Source organism: Penicillium alfredii (genome assembly GCF_028826965.1).
Source record: "Penicillium alfredii strain IBT 34128 chromosome Unknown utg000004l_segment0_segment0, whole genome shotgun sequence".
NCBI classification, from domain to species: domain Eukaryota; kingdom Fungi; phylum Ascomycota; class Eurotiomycetes; order Eurotiales; family Aspergillaceae; genus Penicillium; species Penicillium alfredii.
This window is the reverse complement of record NW_026622701.1, coordinates 521,003-540,617: the sequence shown is the minus strand read 5'-3', so window position 1 is coordinate 540,617 and position 19,615 is coordinate 521,003. Positions and strand designations below refer to the sequence as shown.

The window sequence follows — 19,615 nt, the reverse complement described above, 5'->3', positions numbered from 1 at the left end:
AACAACATTGACAGCTGTCGATCAAGCCACTCTTGGTTCTCTTCAAAGCCATGGCCACTCTACGTGCGGTCACGCACCGCCTGACAACCACGCCGGTCGATCAATTGCCCTCGATCGCCTCGTTCCTGGCGACGTCCCTCAGTGATTGCGCCGAGCTGCTTGCCGCCCCGTCAGCCCAGAAAGGCAAATCTGAGTCCGACAATGCCGTGCAAGTCCACAAGCTTAAAACGCGCCTGGCTAGTCTGTTACAGGACCGCAGTGTTGAGGGCCGATGGGCCGCCGTGGTGCTAGTGAAGGCGACGGTGGAGGCAGGTCAATGGGAGATTGTTCGAGGATATGAACCCATTGTGCGCAGCTTGATTGGTATTCTGGCAAAGCCTGATCCGATATCTACACGGAAGATGTGTATCATCACTCTGACTCGGATCTTCCACCTCACCTACCAGTATCCGACTTTGGTTCGCGAAATCACGACTCCGCATCTGCCGGGATTTATCACTGCGGCCCTGAATCTGGTTTCAGTCCCGGTAAAGCTTCCTTCAGGCTCGAGCAGGAAGCCGAAGCCGAACACGCCTTTTCTGGAAACAGTGCTGCACGCGTTGCTGGAGTTGATTGCTAGACACCCTACGATCTTCCGACCATTTGGCTCTCAGCTCCGCGCTCTGCTTGCCGAGGTAATCGGGTGTTCTTCGCCCGTGTATTTCCCAGCCCCGGTGGTAGATGCAGCGGAGCAACTGCTTGTCTCTCTTCATAAATGCGCGCCCAAGGATAAGTCGGGCTCTGGCTGGAGCGATGATTGCAAGTCAACAATACTTTCCATTCACAGAGCAACGGACCGCGTTTTCCGGGCTGCCGTAGAGCAATGGGAGTCGGTGGACCCTACATTGACCCCAACTCGGCAAGACTATAGCCAAGAATTGCGCGAGCAGGGACCAGACAACTTGGGGCTTCCGGGCTGGAGAGGGATTCATTCCGGGGCAGACAGACTGGTTGCTCTTCTCCAGATTCTCTCCGGTTTCGTTTCGATGCCATCGGCATCGGCGGTGGCCCTTCCATTGGGCTCGATTCTCGATGTGACCTCGCGACTCACTTCTGTGACTGTTCCGCCAGAAGGAACAGATGTATCCCAAAGCAGCGTTCAGTTCAATTTGCAAATTGGCCGGGAGGAGCGAGAAATGCTTTGGACCGAGTTGCCTCGCATCCATATCGCCTGTCTTAACCTGCTTGCCAAGCTCGCGAATATGTTGGAGACCAGCGGGACCTCTATAATACAGACGATGTTGGATCAAGCTGTTTGGGTCTTTCGGAACGAGAAATTCAACCGAAACCTGCGCTCTGCTGTATACGACTTGCTCCGCTCATTGGTGTCGTTGAATGGAGCTGCGATGACGAAACAGAGTGTGGCTTCGATAGCCAACACCATTCGCTTTTGCTGCCATGACCTTGCATCTTCTGAAGATTCCAGTCTGTCAGCCCGTTCACAGTCGGATTTGAAGTCGAAGTCGAAAGCAGGTCAAGCAACATCAAACGCGGACTCCTTCTTAAACCCGGAGCTTCAGAAGAACCGTTCACCCCAAAGCATTTCACGCTTTCCGGAACTTCAACAGAACGCATCGGCTCTACTACATATTACACTCGCATCTATCCCCATGGAGCTTCTTGCACCGTCCGTTCGAGCTGAAATCGATCGCACTATTATCTTGACAGCCAATAAGGACGCGATGCTTGCCAGTGTTCTCAATCCAGTTCCAGTGGTCAAAGGTCGTGCGGGCTCGAGTATCATGCCCTTCTTGGTTCGGAGCCACGCTGATCAACTGGAAGTGGAGGCTCTGGTCCGGCCTAGAATGCCCGTTCTAATGACTGCCCCGGAAGTCGACGATCATGCTGATATTGATGAGGCTGATGAGGCTGATGAACTGGCTGAAGAGGCATACAACACCGCACCCAAAACCGCGGAGTTCCTGAAACAGCCGGCTTCTACGCTCACGCAAACACAAAACACCCAACCTTCTATGACCCCAAACCCCGTTGCATCCTTGCATAAGCGTTCCTACGCCGAGGAGCCACCTCTTGCATCTTCCGGTGTTTCCTTCACGGCACTAGAGAAAGACGTGCAGGCCAAAAAAGCGCGATTCGAAGATAGCCCGTCAAGCAATCAGCACCAGCAATCATCAGGATCGCAGCCGTCGGTTGCTGCCACCACTGTGCATGTCAGTGCACCTCAGCCAACTTCGAACCCCCAGACCAAACCCCTGAGTGCGCCGGCACAAAACCCTATCCCTGCTCATGTGCCCTCTGTTTCAGCGGCACATCGGGAGCAGAAGGCCCCCTCCCAACCCACAGCAGCGCCTGCGGCTGTTGATGACAGTGATGATGAGCTACCCACTTTGAACATGGAGCCTGACACCGACGATGAGGAAGATGACGACGATGTCACCATGGAAGGGTGATCTGTAATTATAGTTACCACACCCATAAAAACCATGTATAAATTTATACCAAAAGTCATTTGTCTATTGATGTATTGAGTGTTGGGCCATATAATCATAAGCCGAACCCCTACCTAGTCTGCCAAGAAATCGAACCCCTACGTACACAGCGAAGCGATGCTTATAAGCGTTTCAAGAACCAATCTTATCGTCATGCGAGCAGGTAATATCCGTGCCTTTCAGCACCCACTGGGTGAAGGCCAGTGGGTGCGCCACACCGTAATCTCCAATTTCATACAACCCATCTTTTTGATGCTATTCATTTCCCCCCAAAACATGCCTAAAAGCGTCGATAAAGCCGAATCTCGAATGCTCGAGGCCTACACAGCGGCCAAACGCGAACAAAAGCCCAATGTCTCCAAAATTGCGCGTGAAAACGGCGTATCTCGACGAACCTTCCATAACCGCGTCGAGAACGGCATGCAGGCTCACACATGCAGAAAACCGGTCTACAAGGCCCTCAAAGGATACCAGGAGGAGGCTTTGAAGCAGTGGGCTGCTCGTATGCGTAATCTGAATATGCCAGTCCCTCCTCAAGTCAGACAGGCGTGGGCAGATCGGGCACTATCGCGCGCTGGCAAGATTGAACACGTCAGTAAGATGTAGCTATTCCATTGCCTCGATCACTATATTATACAAAGCCTCGCATACGATAACTGTAGTGTAGATAGAAGCATTATTATACTAAAAAATGCTATCCTCATTCGATATCAAAATTAGTAGGACTCGACGATATAAATCCTCAGTAACGAATCGATTCACATCTCCTCTTTTTAAATTTGGATCTCTAAATAGTAGGATTAATTCAGTACGTTCTGAAGCACTAGAAAATGCACCCTAAAATATCTATTTAACCTATTTTCCGCGATATAGTAGTCCTTAGTATTAGCCTTCTTTTAGCTAATCTTTTAGGCGAATAAAGGTCTATTCTCTTCGAATACTAATCCCTCGCTCGACTATACACTTATTAGACTAATATACACGAGCCCAATCTATAAGCTAAAAGTGTCAATATTAAAAGGCTTATCTCAGTCGTTTTAGAGTATATTTATCGATTAAGGTTGCCAGCTATATCGTCATTTTTGAAGGGTTTTGGTATTTAAAAGGCGTCGAATCGAGTCATATTTCACCTAAAAAATAATAATAATAAAATATTAGTATAGATATATAAAAAATAGATATAAAAAGATAAATTACAAACTTTATACGAAATCTCAGTTAGCAAATCCTCGCGAGTAACCTTAGGGTCACCATGAATTACATTAAGAATTCACTCTCGATCAGTATCATCAAGCTTCTTCGGACGGCCAGAACGAGGCTTCGATACACCATTGATTCGCTCTCGATCTTTTTTGATAGTATATCGAATACCAGAGAGCGAAACCCAAGGGTATCGCTTATGTATACGCTTATATCCCCAGCCAGCAACTTGGGAGAGTTCGCATATACGCTCGCGAAGCGCAGGGGTCAATTCTGATCGAGGGGCCATGATATAGAGAGAATATAATGAATATGATGAATATAATAAAACTTCAGGGGTAAATATCAAATATTCGATAGATGCATATAGTAGGCGGTGTGGCGGTATGGATGTGGGTCAATTTTGAGGTGTTGAAAGTTTTGCTGTGTCACTGTACTACTGAGAGGTCAGGCGGATCCCCCTGACCTGTAATCACCACCCCTTGATCAGGTTCTGCTCAGCAGAGGACCATTTGATGCCCAGTGAGCGAAAAGCGGCAAGGTCCGAGCACTCAAACGGAAATGGAAAGCCAAGAAGTGGCAGAGGAAATCCGCTACGTAGGTAACTCTTCGGTTTTATGTACTTCATATCACCCGCACGCCGCTCCCCCAGTATGTCCCATCGCTCCAATAGCGAAACCAGGGGCCCTTCCAACACCACCACCCTTCACCCTGTAACCCAATCCCCAGGCCTCGGAGGGGGCTTATGGGAATTGGTTCCATCAACCACAGCCCGCCCCGAGCGAAATCATCTGCAATGAAAGCCCCCGAGAAGAAGAGCCAAAAGAACACAAACACAATATTTGCAGTGCGTCTCAGCCCCCGCGGCGTACTGGCAAGAGGTATATTGGGAAACACCGAGGTCTTGAAAAATCCTTCGGCCATGATTGCAGCAATCTGCATAGAGAAAAAAAGGAATGAGCCCGAGAGGGGATGTGTGTTAGTGAACTGCGTGTGGCTACCACAGGCATGGACGAACCCACTCAGCGAGAAAGCCGTCACGACATAGATGGTCCGTTTTACTGGGGGACGAGCGGCCCAGGTCGCAGGAAGGCACGACAAAACCCAACGCGCTGTGGCGGTGAAGCCATACCGAAAGAGCTGGTGCCACCAGCGGCCCCAGCAGCCGGCCAGTCCGTGGTCCAGAATCGGGGAGAGAAAGGGACCGAATGTATCAGCGTACAGCCATGGGACATCGAGTGACGTAGCCGTCAACTTCCGGGATGCGTTGGGAAAGGCGAGGGACAGACCGAGGAAGATAATCGGACTGAAGGATGTCACGAAGTTGAGTGCGACAAAGACCCCCACGCAGCTGAGGAAGCAATGGTAGAATCGGACTAGCAGATGGTGGTACGCAAGCCAAGCGAAGGGGAATGGCAGCGCCGACTCGGGGGTAGCCACGCCCTGGAAGTAAGGATCTCGCATCATCACAACCTTCAGGATATCTAGGAGTAGGTATGATTTGAAGCATGTTGTGAAGGCACATTGAAGACGCCTTTTAGCAGTCATGAAGCTAGTGTCATCATGTGTATGCATTTTATTCGAGACGAATCCGGGATGCAATTGAGCGTGGACTGGCCGAGGAAGAGGGCCCAAATGAGGTGCTCGCCAGTTCCATTCTGGCCCCCGCAGGTTAAACAACAGTCCTGCGCACCAGTCGAGACGATGTGAGAGCTTCTTAGGATAAGACTGCCAATGAAAGCTTTCATGTTCGGCATCCGTTGCAGTGGCGATCTTCCCAGCTGCAATTCGGGGATTGTCCTCTTCGACAACCTGCTGGTCCACCAACGCATACTTACCACGGGAAAAGCAATTTTCTTGCTCGTCTTTTGAGTCCGAAGTATCTTCAACGTTGGTCAATAGAGCACACTTGGAGCCATTCCGAGGCCCAGCCTTAGAAGCAGTCTCTCGCTCGATCCGCCGAAAGTCCTGTTCGAGATCGCTGAATATGAACAGCGTAGCACTCCATACAAGCCACCAGGCCGTCATTAACCCGATCATGTACCCATTCCCCCCGAGCAGAGTTCTTCGATTTTGCAGCACCTCGATGGCAATACCAAGGCTCAGGGCCAAAATCACTGGTCGAACATATCGGGTGCTTCTGGAGCGAGGGACAACCAGGCCTACCAGCGGGAGAGTGTTGAATATAAGGACATGATACATAAAGACTGGCTTGAAAATGCCTTGTGCCAACAAAATCTCTAGTTCTGTTTCATGTTTCTGGACCAGATCCCTGTAGGAACCAGAGCGGAGATCGGCCATGCGGATGAGGTGACACCAGTGACTGCACTAAGGACGGCTGGACATTTCAACTTCCACGCAGTTTGGTCACCAAAAAAGAGGAACACTTCGAATACTCTTTAGTTGTTTTGAGTGTAAATGGAAACCCACCACAGCACGGTTGTCTTGCATCAAGTCATGTGATTTACACGTGGAGTCATGTGACCGATAGTGGCGTAATATGGCTACACAAGGTTTTGGCGCTTGGGTCTTGATCACGCTAGCCGCTTTAAGAGCAGAGGTTACACGCGATTTTGGCAGCTATATCTTAAGTACGCTAGCCGTTTTAAGAACGCAGGTTACACAAGATGATCGCACCCAGGTCCCAAGCACGCTAACTAGATTAGGATCACTTAGGTTAAGTCATGTGATATGGAATGACACAACCCCATGGATGGTGACACGAGTTTGGCGCGTCCGCGTCCTGATTGTGCTAACTCTATTAGAATCATCGGGGGGTCATTTTGGCGATGCGATTGCTTTCTTTTGGCCCATTACCCCGTCGCTGATTGAATTTGTCCAGTAAAGTGGCCACAGAGGTGTGAGAACTTCCTCTCTGTGCCATTGTCTTCACCGTTCCTTTACAACTGTTCCCACTTCTACATCACACAATTTCCTTGGTTCACTCTTGATCTTTGAATGAAAGCGCACAAAAATGACTCAGTATCCTAAAAAGCGGAAATCAGATTTGGTTGACTTGACCGAGGATGGATCAGACAACGCGTCAACTCGAGTTTCGAAAATAAGTCGAACCTCGCCATCTTCATTGAATCTCCACGGCACCAGCACGGGCCAGCGATTCGGAGAGAGTGCTGATTACATTCCCTTGTATCAATTTGAACAGGCTTCTGGTGCCGATGATGACGCTGAAGCGGTTGGCCTCATTCAGGGGAGCCAGGACATGGATGAGTCCTCTTTGGCGAATTTCATCCTCTACAGTAAGTCATCTCAGATTAAGTATAACTAGTATGTCTTATTGCCTGAACCTAGGGTTGACTTGTCTTTCATAGGTGTTTTACCCACGAAGATTGTGGGCGTTCGTTTCTACAATGGCCTCGCTGGCAATGGTGAAACTGTCTTGCCCCGACGAGACCCCCAAAACGACTATGACCGCAACGCAATCCGCGTTGACAACGTCATGGGCGTCCAGATCGGCCACATTCCACGTTTTGTGGCCGCCAGGCTGGCGGCGTATATGGTTTGTGTTTCCCCTCTGCTACGGTACTATCCACATTGCTAATCCTCAAGTCCCTGTAGGACAACAAGGATCTTCTGATTGAAGGCACACTGACGGGAAATATTGGTGCATATGATTGCCCAATAGAACTCAGGCTCTACGGCTCTAGCGACCCAGCCAAGAGTGCGGACCTCAAGCAGCGGATGCAGCAGGACAAGCTCCCAGTGCACAAGCTGGACGAGCTCGAGCGAGAAGAGAGCAAGCAACAGAAAAAACGCGAGCATGAACAAAAACAGGCTGCGAAACAGGCTCGTGCCATGGCCCTGGGCAAAGCGGCAGCACAGTGGCAGGGCGGAGATAATCCAATGTTCGCCAACCTCTCGACTCCAATTGGGGAAGGTGGTGAAACCGAAAGCATGGAGGAACTTCTCAGCCAAAGCAGCTCCTTCAATCCTCGCGAGATTGGCCAGGTCGTGGAGACCTTTGGACAAAAGGAGTCTGATATGGCTAAGATGCCCCTGGCGGATGCTCCCGCTGGTCTTTCTACAGAGCTACTTCCTTACCAGCGTCAGGGGCTGGCTTGGATGATCAATAGGGAGCTGCCAAAACTTCCATCCCCTGGCTCCGACGATATTGTGCAGTTGTGGAAGCGAAATGGGAACAAATTCACCAACGTCGCTACCAACTTCTCGACTTCCATCGAGCCACCGCTTGCAAGTGGCGGTATATTGGCCGATGACATGGGGCTGGGCAAAACTATCCAGGTGATTTCTTTGGTTCTTGCCAATGCCAAACCGCGGACTTCAGCCTCCAGCAAAACCACCTTGATCATCGCGCCTGTTGGTGTAATGACTTATTGGGCAAAGCAAATCCAGGATCACACCCACAGTGAGAATCGCCCGCGGGTCTGGATTTACCACGGTTCTGGGAAGAAAGAGGCTTCTAACCTTGCCCAGTATGATGTGGTGATTACCAGCTACGGAGCGCTTGCAATGGAGTACAACCCGGACTCAAAGAAGCTACCCGCCAAGGGGATCTTCTCGGTTCACTGGCGTCGTGTTGTCCTTGATGAGGGCCATACTATCCGTAACCCGCGTTCCAAAGGTTCCATTGCGGCCAGTGGTTTGCGAGCAGACTCACGCTGGACTCTGACTGGCACTCCCATTATCAACTCACTCAAGGATCTCTACTCCCAGGTCCGTTTCCTGAAACTCTCTGGCGGGTTAGAGGATTTGAAGGTGTTCAACAGTGTCTTGATTCGCCCTTTGATGACCGAAGTGCCCGAGGCACGGCTGCTCTTGGAAGCCCTGATGGGTACCATTTGTCTGCGGCGAAGGAAGGACATGGAATTTATCAACCTGCGCCTGCCAGAAATGACCTCGCGGGTTCTCAGGATCAAGTTTCAGCCGCACGAGCAGGAAAAGTACAATGCGTTCCAGTATGTCCCGGGCCATCAAATGTGTTTCATGAGCAACGCACTAACTCACAATCTAGGTCTGAGGCGAAAGGAGCACTTCTGGACTTCAAGGACAAGGAGCAAGGGAGCACGACCTACTCCCACCTCCTGGAGGTCATTCTTCGTCTCCGTCAGGTGTGCAACCACTGGGCACTTTGCAAGAAACGCGTCGACAAGCTCATGAGCGTTCTGGAAGAACACAAGGTCGTGCCTCTGACACCAGAAAACACCAAAGCTCTACAAGACATGCTCCAGCTCCAGATCGAGAGTCAGGAAATGTGCGCCATCTGTCTGGACAACCTCGAGCAGCCCGTCATCACCGCCTGTGCGCACTCGTTCTGCAGAAACTGCATCGAACAAGTAATCGAGCGACAGCACAAATGCCCGCTCTGCCGAGCCGACATCAACGACACCAACACACTGGTTTCCCCCGCCGTCGACATGGGCGAGGACACAAACACCGTGGCCGACACCCCCGACATCCCCAGCAGCAAGATCGAAGCCCTCATCAAGATCCTGACCGCGCAGGGCCAGGCCCCCGGCACAAAGACCGTGATCTTCAGCCAGTGGACCTCTTTCCTCAACCTGATCCAGCCGCATCTCGAACAGCGTGGGATTAAATTCGCGCGCGTCGACGGCAAAATGTCCTCCATGTACCGCGACACTTCCATCGACCTATTTTCCACCAACCCCAAATACACCGTCCTTCTCGCCAGCTTGAGTGTCTGTAGCGTGGGCCTCAACCTCGTCGCGGCAAACCAAGTCATCCTCGCCGACAGCTGGTGGGCCCCGGCTATTGAAGACCAGGCCGTGGACCGAGTTTACCGACTTGGGCAGCAACGCGAGACAACGGTTTGGCGGCTCGTGATGGAAGACAGTATCGAGGAGCGGGTTCTGGGTATTCAGGAACGGAAGCGTAAGCTGATGCTTGCTGCTTTCCGTGAAACCTCCAAGAAGAAGGCCGAGGATAGGGCCACTCGGATCGCTGATCTTGAGTCTCTTCTGGAGTAGTGGTTTGCGCGTCCTTGGGGTTGAATTCGGTTTTTGCTCTTATTGACTGGGCTCTCCTGACTACTATCATTTTCTTTTTCTATGTACCAATTTTTCAAGGCTGTGTGGCCCTCCTTTTCTTGTGTGATACTAGTATCTCCTCAATTTATGAACCCTTTTAGGGTACTTTCTGTTCTCATAGACCTAGTTGCTTTCTGCCAACTAATTACTCCCGGGTCTATAAGACTACGGTAATAACTCTGGAAGAGCGAATGTAATCATACATCTTCATATTCATATTCATACAGGGCTGTCGTTCTGGACCCATCCGGCACCAGGGTCCAGGGAATTGATCAACATCGAAAGAGCAAAGAAGAAAGCAACGAAAACGAAAACTAACAAAACCAGGAGAGTATGGGGTATCATTCGTACATCATAATAACAACAGGCTAAAGACAATTGTGTGGTGGGACTGGACTGGTGTGAAGTGCAGGCCAAAGAGAAGGGGACGAGAAAGCGAGGGTGACGAGGGAGATCAGATCAACCCCAGATTAGTGGTCATTATAGTCGCTGATGTCCATTGGGGCATCACCGGAGCTCGCGCGACGATCGCGCATCGGCAATGCTTCATTCTCAGGGCGCTTCGGAGACATTCGATCAATGAGACTCGTATTGGGAGCCATTTGGGAGGTTTCTCCTTCCTTGGACACAGTGTCAGATAGGCTGGTGTCTGGAGCTGTCGTTGGCTGGGTGGGAGGCCGGTAAGGAGATCGCTTTGCCTTTGGAGGTCCCAGGGTTCTGCGTTCGAACAAGGGGGCAGTTATGGGGCCCTGGTCCTGGCATGGAGCTTGGCCGGACATGCGCCCCCGCTGTTGTTCAATCCTACCCGGGCTTTGCATGTGCTGTGCTCTTTCCAGACTCCGTTGCTGGCTCGACCTCGCGGGAGACTCGCTCTGCGATCTTGCAGATTGCCATGGCGACACTGACGGCCGCGGAGGTGTGTGGGATTGCCCAGGCCCCATCCACATCCCGAGAGGCTTTCTTGGCTGGTGCACAGGGTACTGGGACCGTGCAGGTTGCACATGCGACCCGGATAAATGCGATGGCCACGATGGGTGGAGGGGGACGCCCGTGCTGAACTGCCCAGAGTTTGGGGGTGCTTGCCGTCTCTGTGTCAGCTGTTCAGGTCGGTCAAATTCAACCGGTGGATTCGCCGGAGGCAGTCCTGGTCCAGAGATTTTTAGTAGCAGCGGTGACATTATCGGCCCCTGAGGTCGGTCAGAACTAGGTGGCGGAGTCGCCGGGGAGCGGCTTGGTGGTTTCGAGGCAAAAGAAACTGGTCTAGGGTATACCTCATGGCTCTCTCCCGTATCTTGTGGAATATGGCATTGCTCCTGCGAATCAGGATATTGCACACTTGTAGGGACCCCCGGTTGCACTTCGCGCTGCGCTAGCATGCGGTTAATAGACTGAAGGCGGAGCTTCTCTTGCTCCTTCTCGGCAGACCATGCCTGAGGATTGTCGCGCTTGAGACGTTCCAGTCGGAGTTGATTCTCGACATGCATGCGTTCCTCTTCGGTCAACCGATCATTTTCGTCGGCCGTGGTGTTAACGGTGGTGACCTTGAGGATTGCTTTGGAATCCTCGCTGTTTATAATCTTGTCTAAGACATTTACGTCTTTCCCTAGCATATCAGATGCGTCTTCGCGCTCCAGCTCCTTTGCCAGGAAAAGGTATTCGGAGGACACGTTTGAGCCGCCACGAATGACATTTTTCTTGTCGACTACGCGCACAGCCAGCTGGGTTTTGTAAACTGCCTTGCTGAAGATGAGTTCTTCGAAAGTGCCTCCGGCTAGGAAGCGATAGACAAAGACTGGCTTCACCTGGCCAATCCGGTATGCACGTCCGATCGCCTGCTGTTCCCAGGTAGGGTTGAATGAGAAGTCGAAGATCACCACTCGGTTTGCACCAAAGATGTTCAAGCCGAGGCCACCTGCGCGGGTCGAGATCAGGAAGACATGGGCATCCCCCTTGGTGTTGAAATTCTTCGCAGCACTCTGGCGGTACTGTGTAGGGGTGCTCCCATCCAGGCGGAGATACTTTCGATTGGTTTTGCCCATCATGCTTTCCAGGTAATCCATAGTGGGAATGCTTTGTGAAAAGACTAGAATCTTATCATTGACCGCAAGCGACTCATCGAGGATCCTATTGAGCAGCAGGACACGGTTAGACAGATTTGGGTCAGAAGTGTCCGGAACAGTAGCAAAGTGGTTTTCGAGCTGAGGGAACATAAGATCTGGGAGCCCGGAGTCTTTAATGGACACGTCTGTGCCGGGCACAGGTGGCAGGTTCGCATGCTCGCGTGCTCGATTCGCCAATTTCTCTCGGAAGGGGGACGGATGGTTACAGCAAAGCTGGAGAATAGTCAACCATGACCAGAGCTTTGCATCTACCACTTTCGCTGTCCCGTCTCGCACGCATGACACAAAAATATCATAGACCGTCCTTTGGAAGGGCGTTAAAGGAACCATGATCACAAACTCGGTCCTGGGAGGAAGGTCGGCTGCGACGTTGGCGATATCGACTCGGTCCACCTTGGGGGCCAAGATCCCATTCAGAAGCCCCAGTGCAACTAGGCCCCGTCTTCTTGCCGCTCTGGTGCTGTCAATGGAAATCCCGGCTTCAATAGGCTCCACGAACTTGTATTTGAAAGTGCCTAGGTCCTCAAGGTAGCCCGGCGCAATCCAGTCGACCATGTAATAATAGTCGAGCAAATTGTTGGAGAGCGGCGATCCCGTCATGGCGATGCGACTCATGGTTTTGAATCCAGAGGCCGCTTGAGTGACCCCGGCGTCTCGGTTCTTTATCTTGTGGGCCTCGTCTGCGACAACAATGTTTGGTCCATGGAGGAGACATTTGCTGGCCATTTCGTGCTCCTCATCGGACAGGGGCTTTCCTCGGCCCTTGCTCTCTTTGTTCTGGATAATCGTGCGGAAGATCTCGTAGCTCATGATGAGAATGCCACCCTCTTCATTCCAGGCCGCAATATCTTCAACCCGGTCACCGTCATTGGGTTTGACTTTGGCCGTGATCAACTTGATCTGGCCAAGGGTACTCTTCTCGGGAACCCAAAACGTGAACTCCTCGTACCAGTTTTGAAGTAACGAGGAAGGTGACAAGATCAGAGTTTGGGAGCGGCGAAGTCTCTCAGGGACCTGACTTCGAATATCCGGATCATGCGAGGCAGCCGCAGCTGCGATGGTGACTAGAAGAGAGATCCTATGGAGGGAAAAGCTTTTCTTAGCGAGCAATCTCATGATATAGCTTCAACAAAAAGACTTACACTTGCATCGTTTTGCCCAGCCCCATAGTGTGGGCAAGTAAACACCCTTGCGGTCTCTGATCTACTATCAATTCTCGCCACATAAACTGAATACCAGTCAACTGATGCGGTTTGACCAGTCGTCCAATATGCGGGTCAAGGAAGATGATGGGCTCCTCGAATGTCACAGCATGACTGGCTGGATCATCATCGCTAAGTCCCATTCTCATCCTGTGTTGTTCCCGCAGTGCTCTGGCTTTGGCTTGCTCTTCTTGCCGTTTCTGGGCTTCCTTTTGCGTTGTGGTGCTCACTCCCTTCTTGTGCTGTGATCTCTTTCGCTTGTTGGGCCTTTTCTCAGCTTGCAACGGCAGATCATCATCGCTGGCTTCTGGACTCGTGGCTGACGGCCCAGCATGGATCTCGCTTTTCTGCCAGATGACAAAAGCAGGAATGATCTCTTTCAGGATGCGAAAGAATTCGGTGAAGGCGATGCCATTTTCATTTTCAATGGCTTCCATGCCATTCTCGATCTCATGTTTGGAAATTCCAGTCGAGGTCAGCCGGGTGAGATTGATCCAAGACAGGAAGAAAGCCCCCGTACGCATCGCAAGCTTGTTTTCAAGGTAGTCTTTGCCCTTCAATTCGGGTTCGTTCCTAAGCATTGCCTGCATCACATCGTGCAAAAGCTCTTGGTACACAGAATCAAAGTAGTTGGAAAGAAAAGATGGGAATTCCTCAAGTTCCTCCGAAGGCAAGTTGGCTATGCCTTTTGCCAAGAGCTCAAGGGGCTTTTTGCGTTCTGCGATGGTGGCCCAGTCCAAACGCGAGACTTTTTTGAAAAGTTTCCTGTAGTCGACAGTGTCTTTGGAAGCCGATTTATTTGATTTCCTTGAGATGCCCTTTCCAGTATCACCACGGTGCTTTCGTGTGCCCGTGGAGATCTTTGAGGCCAAGTCTGGGCTGGGCGAAATGGAAGAGGATTTATGCGACACACCTCGCGTCAGGCGAATGGAAGGAGTCGTGAGCTCATCTTCTTCCTCCCTGTCCTTGCGATGACGCCGGCTTGAAAGAACAGGATTGAGGGGAGGTGTTTCTACTGGCATATCTTCCAAGGAGATCGAGGACCGAGGCGAATGAGGTGATCCGGGTGCTTCATCAAGCTCAATATCTGACTCCACTTTATCACCAGTAAGATCAAGGAATTCAATGTCTTCGATGAGGGGACCCTTTTTCTTCTGGGTAACCTTGGTCTTTCCCACTCGCGCCTTTTTGCCAACGTGCGCATCGGACCCAGAGCCATCAGAGGGAGATGAGGATAAAGTAAAAGGAAGACCGTGTCCCCGGCGAGGTACATGTGACGAGTCCACCGATCCCGAATCGCTTTCAGCGTCTCTTTCGCCACTATCGGAGTTTGAGATAACAAAGTCGGATGAATACTCTCCTGGACTTGGATCCGATTCAGAGCTCAAAGTCTCCTCCCCGTCAGAGTCTTGCTTGGCTTTTGGAGCCCGTGGAGCTCGTGGAGCCCGTGCAGGGGGCTCCATCTCCGGTGGGCAGCGCTCTTGCCCGAGAACTGACAATAGCCATTTCTGGAGACAAATTTGAGAGATGGTCGTATCCATAACCCTACAGGCCTTGCGGAGGCTGGACTCTGATTCATGGGGAACCTCACATAGTGCCCGCTGGAACTTCTGGAGACGAGTGTGGAGGGAGTTGAGAAGGTGCTGGTGTTCACGCTTGTCGATCTCGAACGACTTGTCGTGGAGGACCTTTAGCCACAGGATTCGTGCATTAGGTTGCTCTCTTGGCAACCGCTCCACTTCCCAGTCTTTTTCTTTCTTGGAAATGTATTGAGACACCACAGTCGCACATTGCTCTGGAGAAAGGCGGAGTTTTTCAGGAGAATATTCCGGATTTTCATCGACAATTTCCTGCCATGTTTTGTCGTCATACTCTCCTTCAGACCCTGAGTCTCCATATTGGGGAAGAACATCTTCGACATCTTCTTCCTCGACAGGGTATTTTTCGAGGAGAGCGGCGTAAGGGCCTAGGTTACTAGGAATCACAGGTGTGGTAGGCTTTGGATCATTGCTGGGTAATGAGGGAGAGGTCTGAACAGATTGATTCAGTACAGAGTCCGAGCTGGAAGGACGCTCTTGTACGGTCGGGATGACATGTGAGGGTGACTGGCCTGTGTGATGTGTTGTACCCGTGGCAGGCACTCGAGTCACTTGAGGCCTAGGCAGCAAGGTAGGTGCAATTCTTCGTATGGGTTTATCGCTGCCTGGAGGCTGGGAGGGCACATTGATTGCCCCTGAAGAGGTAGGTTGTGAAGCTGGAGGGACTGGAGTAGAGGCAGAGGAATGGAGAGAAGGAGCTGATTCAGGAATATGAGAGTCTCCAAACACAGAGACATTAGCCTTGGAGCGCTGATATTTGGGCGAATGTTGCCGAAGCCACTCAATAGCCTGTAGGATGCTGCTGCGGTGACCAAGTGCTTTAACGGCCAAATCATCCCGAAGGGTGTCTTTATCAACATCGTTAAGAAGCACCCCTCCAGTGATGAATTGGTCTCGAATGATAGACTCCAGAGTGGCAGGATCTGGAAATGGGGTGTTGATAGATCGCGCCCATGGAGCCGAGTCCCTCTTGCAGAGAAAGTTCACAACTTCATCGACTGACCAGTCGGTTGGATCAGGGTCCCCATCAGCCATCCTGAGATATGGGCCTGCAACAGAATTAAAATCGTTGATCTTTCACAGAGAAAAGACAAAACTCACCATGAAGGTCTAGCTCAGGTGTACGAGTACGAATGTAAATGAATGATGAAATTTTGGAAGTAAGTATCAAATACAGGCATAGTAAACAGGGGGAAAACAAAAGAGAGAGAGAGAGAGAAATACACGTAGAGAGAAGGAGAAAAAGTGAATAAGACGCGACTTGAAGAAGGAAGCAATCAAGGCGAGTAGGAGGAAGCCTTTGATTCCAAAAACAGCAAAACTGAAGCAATTTACTGCCGTTTCTATAAGGCGGTCCCCCTGACGGTACCTTGGGCGATGGAGATTTGTGGCAGTATCTAATGCACTAAGGCACTAAGGCATCGGATAAGGCCGTATCAAGAATAGTATTAAAAAAGGTATCAACAGCAGAATCCATGGCAGTATTTATAGCAGTACCCTAAAAGTTGTACACAGTATTATCAGAAGAAGTATCCAAGGCGACATCTACAGTATTTACAGTATCCAAGCGTGGGCGGTGTCTGATGTAGTAAGCGGTAAGAAGGGGAAGGTCCGGGTTCGCGTGCCCCGCGGATGACAAACGGCGATATCCTTCCCGGGCCAGCACTGGAGGTCTCCCGAGGTCGAGCTCTTCGTCATTGCCATCTCACAATGGAGGAGTCGGTTTATTCAAGCTATCCACCAGAGCTGTCATCAGCACAGCAGAACTACCTGGTGACGGCTGTCAAAGACTGGGCCATCCAGAATGGCCTTGCAGTGCGACCAGGACCGGCGATCCTGCCAGAAGGCATAGACCCTAATGGGGTTCTGGCAACCAATGCCCCGGTTACTCTGTTTCCGAGTCCGTTTCCAAGGGCTTGCTTTGAGGATGCAACAGCATTACAGACTGTGTACAATGAGCTATATGCTGCAATCACCTGCAATGAACAATGGCTGGGGAAGATCGTGGAAGAGTAAGAACCTTACCGAGTCTATTTGTGCTGCCTCAACTAAGTCTCAGTGTTGTTGCAGTCTAATTGATGTCGATGACTTTGTCGCAAATTTGTGGAAAGTGCATTTAGCCGTCCAGAAGGAGGGCTATGTGCAGAATTTATCCTTGGGTCTTTTCCGATCTGATTATATGGCTCATAACTCTTCTGATCATGCACCCGCCTTGAAGCAGGTGGAATTCAATACAATTTCCTCCTCTTTTGGTGGATTGTCGTCCCTCGTCAGAGCGCTGCATACAGAGCTCTTGACATCACCGCCTGGGTCTCCGATCAGCTACCCATCTCACCCGCTGCTGGAATCCAGTACTCCCCCTGAAAATACCGCCGTGGAGACACTTTCAGCAGGATTGGCAGCAGCACACAAAGCCTATGGACCATCAAAGTCTTCTCCGGCTCTTCCTCTTGGCGTCCTCTTTGTAGTCCAAGAAGGAGAGCGGAATGTTTTTGATCAGCTTGCACTCTTGAAACAGCTCACCGGATTCCACAAGATCCCTGTTTTCCGTGTTCTCAGCACAGAAGTCTTGAATCAGACATCGATTCCCAGCTCCAACCCTGCCCGTCCATTAATCTATCACCCTCCTCATTCCCCTGCCTCGATCTTCGAGGTTACAACAGTCTATCTTCGGGCCTATTATGCGCCAGATGAGTACAAATCTAGCCGGGATTGGGATGCCCGGACCCACCTCGAGCGCTCAGCTGCTATCAAGTGCCCCACGGTTCTCAACCAACTGTCTGGCTGTAAAAAGGTCCAACAGGTTCTGGCAGAGCCCACGGGGCCCGATCATCTGTCCAGTTTCCTGAGTGGAACGGACTCGACGGTCATTGCGAAACTGCGCGAGACCTTTGCCCCACAATATGACCTCTCCTCGGTTGGCCAGGGTCGAGATCTGGCCCTCAATTCTGACACGGCCTTGAAGCATGTTCTCAAGCCTCAGCGAGAGGGGGAGGCAACAACATCTACAAATCAGAGATTCCTGGATTCTTGCGGTCTATTCCAGAAAGCGATTGGAAGGGATGGGTTCTTATGGAATTGATCAATCCCTCTGCCAGTGCCAAGAACGTAGCCCTACGAAATGATGGGGAAGTTCTCCAGGGTCACGTCATTTCGGAGCTGGGGGTGTATGGCACTATCTTGTGGGACAACACGGGCAAGATCCACCATAATGAACAAGGGGGGTGGTTGTTGAGAACCAAAGGCAAGGAGGTAAACGAGGGTGGAGTGGCCGCTGGGTTTTCCAGCTTGGACAGCATCCTTCTTTTTTAATGCATTAGAGCCGATTTGAATAAATTTTGTGTCTTGACGGTTAATGTGAAAGTACTGCGTGCCTGGCCATTTCCAGGTCTCGCTTTTTTTAAAGAAAAAGAAAAAGAAAAAGAATATGCGATAACAGGGAAATTTGATTTAATGTAATTTATTTAATTCTTTGATATTTATTCTTCGCTGTTGCTTTTATTATTTTATTTTTGCCTCCCAAATAAGTAAGTAGTTGCTTGATGTTGAAAAATGGACCATCATCTCGATGCCAGAATCCCAGATCCCGGCTCAAACTAAGCCGGCGTGGTGTAGTGGAATCACGTTTCTCTCCTAAAGAAAGGGTCCTCGGTTCGAATCCGGGCGTCGGTGTTTTTTTTTTTTTTGCTCTTGCCAAGACTTCTTTCTGTCCGAGCAGCATTTTTTGTACCACTCGATCTACTCTACTCGACGTATATTATACGTATTCCTCAATATCGTTCTAGAATTAGTGGAATTAATTGTACGACAAAATAAATCCTTGTCATTGTGTTACAGTTGATGATGATCCCAGATATGACTCAGGTAATTAATGTGCCTGAGGGGTGATTTATTTATGTTGTGGACCCTCTATTTTTAAATATACAGCAATCCGACGACCAAGGGGTCTTTGCCTGCACAAAAAACATTGAAAACCCATAGAATTGGGAAAACAACCGTCGTTATGGCGATAGGAACCTAAAACTTGAATGTAGGAGACCATCACCACTTTGTGTCGCACTTTACACTCGCTACGTCACCCTCTATGACCCATGCTGACACCTTGGCTCTGATTACGAACAGCCAAATTTCAAGATATTTATTTTTTCCCCTCTACTAACTCGCCATTTATCCCAGGTCCAGTGAATTAACATTCCGATCAGTCATTGCCGAAACCCAATCTTCCCGACCCCGGCTTGGCGAACGGTAGACCCACAATTTAAACCACGCGCTAAATGAGCCAAGGCGATCTATAGACGTTCGGCCTCGAGTCGACACACGGAAGAAAGAATTCGCACAACACACCCTGGCTGAAATTCATTTCTTTTTAAATGAAGTGTGTTGATAAATACCTTTCACAAAAAAAAATTACGGTGGTTTTATTTCCTCTCCAGGAGTTGAACAATGAGAACCCGGTATCCCCTCCCCGAATCCCAGTGCCTGTTGAGCTTCTCTGAGATCGAGATTTTGGCTAGATTTGGCCCTAGTGTATTGTATTAGAAGCACTCTGTTGGCTCTTTATTTTTAAATCTTTGTTCCTGGGTCTCTGAATCGCCAAAACTGCACCATCACAGTATCCTTCGATTGAATCAAGGTCATGAATTGTGATCTTGCAGTGGATGTCCAAAAGCATTCAACATTTTGATTTTATGTCCAATTTTTCTTTCGATCGAATTGTTGCAGTGCCTCTTAAATAGAGGAGGATGGGAGTATGAGGCATCCGAAACCACGTAGAAAAACATCAACACAAACATCCGATCCTGCATCCTATAATCATTTGCTCTACTCATAAATTGCCATCTAAACAAAGAATACTCGAAAATAAAAAGAAATTGCTAATTACATCTTTTCTAACTACAGAATGGCCGTAGCCTTGACGGGAATCAGCAAATATCATGGTCCCTCAACACCAAACCAGTGTTTATTCAAGGTGTCATCTCAGTT

The 19,615-nt window shown here is 50.2% G+C and overlaps 6 protein-coding genes across 6 annotated transcripts; 4 read left to right on the top strand and 2 right to left on the bottom strand.

The window, feature by feature from the left end:
• Positions 1 to 50: 50 nt before the first annotated feature.
• NUU61_001848 (RIX1/PELP1 family protein) lies at positions 51 to 2,450 on the top strand (the record flags this gene model as incomplete). Its single annotated transcript, XM_056652430.1, has 1 exon — positions 51 to 2,450. One exon carries the CDS (start codon positions 51 to 53, stop codon positions 2,448 to 2,450), a length of 2,400 nt encoding a protein of 799 aa, XP_056513497.1.
• A 315-nt stretch (positions 2,451 to 2,765) lies between these two features.
• Positions 2,766 to 4,290, top strand: NUU61_001847 (uncharacterized protein; the record flags this gene model as incomplete). The annotated part of the gene is made up of 2 exons (XM_056652429.1): positions 2,766 to 2,991; positions 4,217 to 4,290. 2 exons carry the CDS (start codon positions 2,766 to 2,768, stop codon positions 4,288 to 4,290), a joined length of 300 nt encoding a protein of 99 aa, XP_056513496.1.
• Positions 4,291 to 4,313: 23 nt separating this feature from the next.
• NUU61_001846 (wax synthase family protein) lies at positions 4,314 to 5,990 on the bottom strand (the record flags this gene model as incomplete). Its single annotated transcript, XM_056652428.1, has 1 exon — positions 4,314 to 5,990. One exon carries the CDS (start codon positions 5,988 to 5,990, stop codon positions 4,314 to 4,316), a length of 1,677 nt encoding a protein of 558 aa, XP_056513495.1.
• Positions 5,991 to 6,663: 673 nt separating this feature from the next.
• Positions 6,664 to 9,652, top strand: NUU61_001845 (DEAD/DEAH box helicase; the record flags this gene model as incomplete). The annotated part of the gene is made up of 4 exons (XM_056652427.1): positions 6,664 to 6,946; positions 7,019 to 7,206; positions 7,266 to 8,623; positions 8,680 to 9,652. 4 exons carry the CDS (start codon positions 6,664 to 6,666, stop codon positions 9,650 to 9,652), a joined length of 2,802 nt encoding a protein of 933 aa, XP_056513494.1.
• Positions 9,653 to 10,182: 530 nt separating this feature from the next.
• Positions 10,183 to 15,667, bottom strand: NUU61_001844 (putative SNF2 family helicase/ATPase; the record flags this gene model as incomplete). Its single annotated transcript, XM_056652426.1, has 2 exons — positions 10,183 to 12,910; positions 12,975 to 15,667. 2 exons carry the CDS (start codon positions 15,665 to 15,667, stop codon positions 10,183 to 10,185), a joined length of 5,421 nt encoding a protein of 1,806 aa, XP_056513493.1.
• Positions 15,668 to 16,342: 675 nt separating this feature from the next.
• Positions 16,343 to 17,944, top strand: NUU61_001843 (glutathione synthase; the record flags this gene model as incomplete). Its single annotated transcript, XM_056652425.1, is given in 3 exon segments — positions 16,343 to 16,644; positions 16,703 to 17,667; positions 17,679 to 17,944. 3 exon segments carry the CDS (start codon positions 16,343 to 16,345, stop codon positions 17,942 to 17,944), a joined length of 1,533 nt encoding a protein of 510 aa, XP_056513492.1.
• Between the last annotated feature and the right edge of the window lie 1,671 nt (positions 17,945 to 19,615).